Consider the following 6,113-nt stretch of genomic DNA (forward strand, 5'->3'; position numbering starts at 1 on the left):
ATTTATTTTGTTTGTACAAAATAAAAAAATAATTTTTAACGATACAATAGTCTTTGTTAGGCTTAACATCGACGAAAATTCAACGCGAAGCGACACGCAACTGAGAAAAATTTCGACATCGGATACGTTAAACTATTTTTTCGTTCGTAAATCAGTTATCCGGACAACCCCAGTTCCCAATTGATTCGGAAAATCGACGCTCTACTGTAATAAGTTTTTTAAAAGCTTGTTGTTAGGAGTTTTTCTCATAATTTGTTTTTGTAGGTTGAATATTCTGTTTCACCAACTGAACAAAAATCGGAAGAATTATCATCGTCGTCGTCACCCGATCATCCGGAAGAAAAACATAAGTTATCCAAGAAAATGACTAATTGGGACCACTCCGTTGAAAAAGTATCGTATAAGTAGTTATAGTAATTGAAAATTTAAATGAAAAGTATAATTATCAATAATATGACTAAAATAAATTCTGTTCAAAATCACAGGATAAACTAACTACGAAAAAAGGAGTGAAGCAAGTAACCGAAGTTGACGTAAATGAAAATCGAGAGGAATCCGATGACATGGAAAAAATGTACGAAGTGAATTTGCCTCCAGATCTCGATAAAAGAAGAGAAATGGAGCAAAAGAGGAGTGAATCGCCCGTTCTTGTAGTAGAACATAAAGAAAAGAAACGAAAATTAAAGAAGAGTGGTTCCGAAAGTAGCGAGGTAAAATCTTATTAATTCCATATTGGCCAATTATCTAATGTCAAAAATAAACATTAAAGCTAAACGATTGCTGGATTAGATCGGGCTTTATTACTGTTACTATTAATAATTAAATGCTAAGTAATTTAGCCTAGAGGTTAAATTTAATAAGAGATGGCACCTAACGCCTACCTCTAGGGTAAATTACTTAGCATTTAATTATTAATAGTAACAGTAATAAAGCCCGATGTAATCCCGCAATCGTTTGGGTTTAATATAACTATCGGGCTTACAGATGCTTATACGTATTTATATATAAATATTAAAAATTTCAATATTTACAAGAAATCATAACTAATGTTTTTGACAAAATTGGAAACAATATATTTAAAGGTTTTCTTCGGACGTCTAACACCTAAATAGGTGCCATTTCCTACAGAAAGTCCTCCCGGCGTGGAATTACCTTTATCTTATCGATTTATCCGTCCGTGCCATATTTTGTTAAAATTTATTTTTAAAGTATAGTGTGAGTAGCAGGGGGCCACTGGGTTGAACCCTAATGACCGCTTAATCTGCACGGGTCGGAAAGACCCGCTCTCGGTTGTCGGATGGCAATAGGAGGGCTAAAAATGAGTGGGGAGGAGTCGGAAGTCGTAATCAGGTGTCCAAAAGACTACACGGGTTTAAATTAACGAACACATTTAATAAACAACTATGAAAATTTACACAAAGATATTAAATACAACATACGCGAATCAAGATATAAACAGGTATTCTAAAATCTATTCTAACCTAATGCAAAAATCCGAGAGAGAGCTCACGTTAGAGAGAGATAAATTATAATGGCAAGGGTTTACCTTGAAGGCAACGTTCTCCAGTTATAGGGCGTTGATAAAACACTCTGTGATTATTGTCTTCTAATCCGAGGTGTCCTTTGAAGGCTATGTGGAGCGATGTCCTGTTACGGTGTATGCTCCGTCGCTCCCAATATGTAGAGTTCTTCCTTGACGAAGTTCTTCGGAGGTTTGCAGAGGGGTTTCTTCGGCTTAAGCGCCCTGGCTCAGCCCCGAGTAGAAAATCCGACCTCTTTATATACCCGATCAGCGTGGGAAAAATCTGAGAATTGTTGATGTCTTTTGATAGTTCTCCCTGATTTATGACAGTCTCCCGCGCCGTAGAGAAATTCATACCTTATTTGGTCAATTTTTTCGTCCGGTCGCTCGGACGTATGGGGGTCACGTGACATCGTGGTCCCTCGTCGATGACCTTCGGACGACGAAAGTCACCCTTACCAACTACGCAGTTAGTGTGAAAATAAAAAACATCGTTCGTATTCTCACAATAGTTATAAATTTTATCGTATGTATCAGGTGTGGCCAAACTTTTATCCCTTAGGAGCTACTTTTTTGGTAAAATATAGTCTGCGGGCGACTATGAATATTGGCAAACAATTTTAGGATTTTTATATGCATTATTCATTGGGATAAATACAAACAGTATGGGTACGTTGCACAGACAGTGTATTATTGTAAGAATAAATTATCGAATTAAGATTTTTAAACGTTAAATGAAAGCAAATTGTTCAACTTTAGATTTGCGGGCTACTTTCAAAACCTTTGCGGTCTACGCGTTGGTATATATTATTCCGACAGTAATTGCATTATAAGGAATCATTCTATATTAGTCGAATTTTTACTACAGCAAACGTCTCACTACGCGAAATCGCGTTAAGTACCGTATTCCGGGTTTATAAACACCACATAACAATTGGACGCGGGATCGACGGTATTTCTAAGTTTACTCTATATTCAATTTTATAAAATAGTCTTAGGTTTTTTTCTCTTATCTAATTTCGAATGTATATAAATAAGTTTTTGTCGTCAGGTGGTGCAGTCGGACCTGGAGAGTCCCAAAAAGAAAAAGAAAAAACATAAGAAGCATAAAAAACACAAGAAGCACAAGAAACACAAGAAAGTTAAGAAGGAAGAAGAGGTAAATTATTCCATCGGTCGATCACTATACAACAGAATGCGTTAGAAAGGCAGACAGGCGTTAAAATGTAGCGAAGGAAAATAACGGCATTTATTAACCAAATTTTATATTAGAATTATTGTCCGTAGACGAGTAAGCCATCGGCCTTACCCGGTTTTGCCGTCCGTCCCTTAAATAAAGTTAAAAACATCCAGATTATTTTTATCAATATTACGATTATAATAGTAATATATAGAGCGACCGGTGCAGGAAATTATTAAGGAAAGTTTTAAAGAATTAGACTAAAAGATAATTTGACCGGGCACGAGGAGATAAAATTAATAAAATGGAAGGCGCGGCTTAGAAGGCCTTCCATTTTAGGAAAGAATAAGAACAAACGGTCTTTTTATTAAGACTTTCCTTTTGCCTTTATCGTCCTTTTTATCACTCCTTAATAAAAGCGGTGCGAACGAAGGAAATTGGTTCATTTCGGACGTATTCCGTCCAACTCTCGGTGGCGACGACGTAGACACCGGAGGTAGCTTCGGAAATGCACGCGCGGGTAGAAACCGATAACGGAACGGAAAATAGGCCAGAAATTGGTAGGGACAAAACGCGGAGAATAGGAGAATGGGCGGTAAAGACTGTTTTATTTGCAGGCATCGGAAACGGACGAGGAGAACATGGAGGAACTGGAGAGAAAGCTGCGCGAGCGCGCCTTGCAGTCGATGATGACCAAGGTTCAAGTTGCTCAAGAAGCGGGAACGTCGGAAGACAAAAACTAACGGAACTTTGTCGTTCCCCACTCGACCGTATTCGTAAGTTACCCGCGGAAAGAAGAGTGGGCCGGCCACCGACGCCCAAAGAGCAACCGGAACGTTTCCCTGCCGATTTTTTAATGCCATTAAAATAAAGTTTGTTTGAGAAAAGAGAGAACGGATCCACCCCGTACCCCACGCGTTTCGTTCGCCGCCGGGTCGTCCGGCCTCCCGCTTTTCCTCCCTCCGCCCCGTCATCTTTCTAGGTTTTTATCCGGTTCCGGGTCTTAGAGAGGCGCGGAGTGGCGGCCACCCGGGTGGGGATTTCGGTAGGTCCGGGAGGGAAGAATTTCACGCCGACGGAAAATTCCTTAAATCCGCAAATATCAATAAATATATATATATAATTGTACGGGCGTCGTCATCTAGTGCCTTATATCGCCCGGACGGCATTGGGCTTTTAGTACGGAAATTCGTCTCCGGCGGTACGTGTGGTGATTTACGATTGCAGTGTGTATATAAACATTGTCTACTCGTCGTCTCATGTAACGACATCGGCAAATAGTTATCGTCAATAAAATCCTGTCTCCATTTCGTCTTCTCCCTTCTCGCTCGGGGCGCGGAGCCTCTAAGGCCTAAACGGAAGTGGGTCGGTCCCCGGTACGCCGTCCTCCCGGAACCACGTAAGTTTAAGCGGACCCGCATTCTGGCGTCGCGCGCAGAATCTTTCGTTTAAATTTGAATAAAGTTTAAAGAAAGAAACCTTTTTAAGTTGGCCGATTAAGTATTTGACTTTCTCCAACGGCGAATTACGTAGTTGGTCGAAGACATTTTGTTGACAGAATTAATCCGATACTATCGAATGTCGATGGAAATGATTTTTAGTTTAATCGAGGAACCGAAGCCCGATTTGAAAAGGCGTGTGCGTACATAGCATACTATTCTCTTAATCGTGTTTAAAGTGTAAACAGAATTATATAGAAATTTTACTAACCTCTTTGAAACGCTTTTATAATCTCTCTCCATTTACGTCGAATTATATCTACGTTTAGACATGCATTATTAACACTATAATCTCCGATAATTCCCTTGTTTTGCAATTGGATCTCCTTTCTATTATCAGTCTATTGTCTTTTCTCGACTCCATCGACATCCGTTTTCCTATCAATTTCTGTATTATGGAAGAAGTAAAATGACGCCTTTTTTCGTCCAGTTTGTCGCGGAACCTCGCGTGGAGACGACTCGCGCGGTTCGAAACCCCCGGTATACTCTCGAAATCGGAACTCGCGCATTTTTTCTTAAATAGTAAATTCAATTACGACGAGCTCTGTGAATTTTAGATACAATGTGTCGTAAATTTGTCGAATTTAACTATATGGCGAGAATAAGACGTAACTAACGACACTTTCGCGAATCCGGGCCTTTGACGCGGCATTAAGAAGCGTTACGTCGTTTTTTAGCACGCTCTACTATAATAATGAAGCGCTTATGTTAGAACTTTTGTGTGTTTTCAGACATTACGTATTCGAGGTTATGGTCCGTTTGATCCATTCATTGCGCACGCGCAAAAAGGAATTTGACATTTTTGTTTACGGTCGCTGTAAGCTACAGTAAAAACTAGACGCTTCCTCTGGAATCTAAACCACGTCCCTTAGGCTACGTCCTACGTGGCAGCGACCGCGGGCGGTAAGGTTCTTTGTACGCACTTCCAACTCGCGAGCGACTTCTGTCCAGAGTGGATTTTTAACAAAATCAGAAATTATTAAATTACGTAAAAGATTATTAATTAAAGTACATACAACAAATATACACAATTTGTCATTCTGTTTACATTCATCCTAAAAATCAGCCATTTTCTTCGTTGGAAGCGGCGATCAACCGGCTCGGTAGCTGCTTCCCTCGCTCGTGTTAAACGTCATCCGGTGGTCGCTAAACGCGGTTACTCCGTACACGCGCATTTGCTCGAACCGGTTTGTCCGATCCGCTTGGAAGCGCGGTCGCTGGACGCTGCCACGTAGGACGTAGCCTTACTGTATATTCAGCGAAAAATTTTTCTGAACTTGATTCGAAGAATTTACAAAATTTATTTTAAACAAAGTTAATATTTGATTCGCTTTTGTGGAGCGTGCTATCTGATCGTCTTGACCAATCTTAGAAGTTGAAGCCGACGTTTTCGTGGCGAACCTCTTCGGCTTCAACCTGTCGTTTCCGCACGTTCGGACGTCGACTAAATATTGCCGTATATAAAATCTTTCTTAGGGCACCATTCGTGTATTTCGTCATTTCTTTCGGTTGTAAATAAAACTGCGCGGATTATTTACAAAACTTACGTGTCCAATTCTCTTACGTGATTTTGATTTAAAACGCCGGTTGTTGCTCGTAGTTTTCCGGGTGTTCTTATCTTAAAGCCGATCACTCGCGTACTGAAAATACCGTATCGAGGTTTATAAACGTAAGGTCGGTACACAAAAGTTCCCTATGGAGCCGCAGTTCAAAGATTACGGTATAGATTTCGCGCTAACTACGCGTTGTAAACTGCGCGTTCCTTGGAGTTAGAGCCACAGCACTCCTTTTATAATTTCAAATAAAGTATTTTTTCATTTAGAAGTTGCTCTCGACATAAGTGGGTTTCAAAATAAAAAGCTACTTTATTATACGGACCATTGACGTACGTGAATAAATTTTATTTAGTTTT

General features: G+C 39.9%; 1 protein-coding gene across 1 annotated transcript; it reads left to right on the forward strand.

The window, feature by feature from the left end:
* The first annotated feature begins 175 nt into the window (after nt 1–175).
* Nucleotides 176–4,012, forward strand: LOC111626902 (protein PXR1-like). The gene is made up of 5 exons (XM_023370427.1): nt 176–206; nt 265–393; nt 486–710; nt 2,574–2,681; nt 3,320–4,012. The coding sequence occupies exons 2-5, from the start codon at nt 364–366 to the stop codon at nt 3,443–3,445; spliced, it is 489 nt and encodes a 162-aa protein (XP_023226195.1). The 5' UTR covers nt 176–206; nt 265–363; the 3' UTR covers nt 3,446–4,012.
* Nucleotides 4,013–6,113: the final 2,101 nt, after the last annotated feature.

Source organism: Centruroides sculpturatus, unplaced genomic scaffold (assembly GCF_000671375.1).
Source record: "Centruroides sculpturatus isolate CEXI.00-Female unplaced genomic scaffold, Cexi_2.0 scaffold328, whole genome shotgun sequence".
NCBI lineage: Eukaryota > Metazoa > Arthropoda > Arachnida > Scorpiones > Buthidae > Centruroides > Centruroides sculpturatus.

What these genes read in the sequence shown, in the direction of transcription:
- LOC111626902 (XM_023370427.1), top strand. Translation starts at nt 364, where the DNA reads ATGACTAATTGGGACCACTCCGTTGAAAAA. An exon ending in GGGACCACTCCGTTGAAAAA is followed by an intron (nt 394 to 485) that starts GTATCGTATAAG and finishes TCAAAATCACAG; the next exon opens with GATAAACTAACTACGAAAAA. An exon ending in GTGGTTCCGAAAGTAGCGAG is followed by an intron (nt 711 to 2,573) that starts GTAAAATCTTAT and finishes TTTTGTCGTCAG; the next exon opens with GTGGTGCAGTCGGACCTGGA.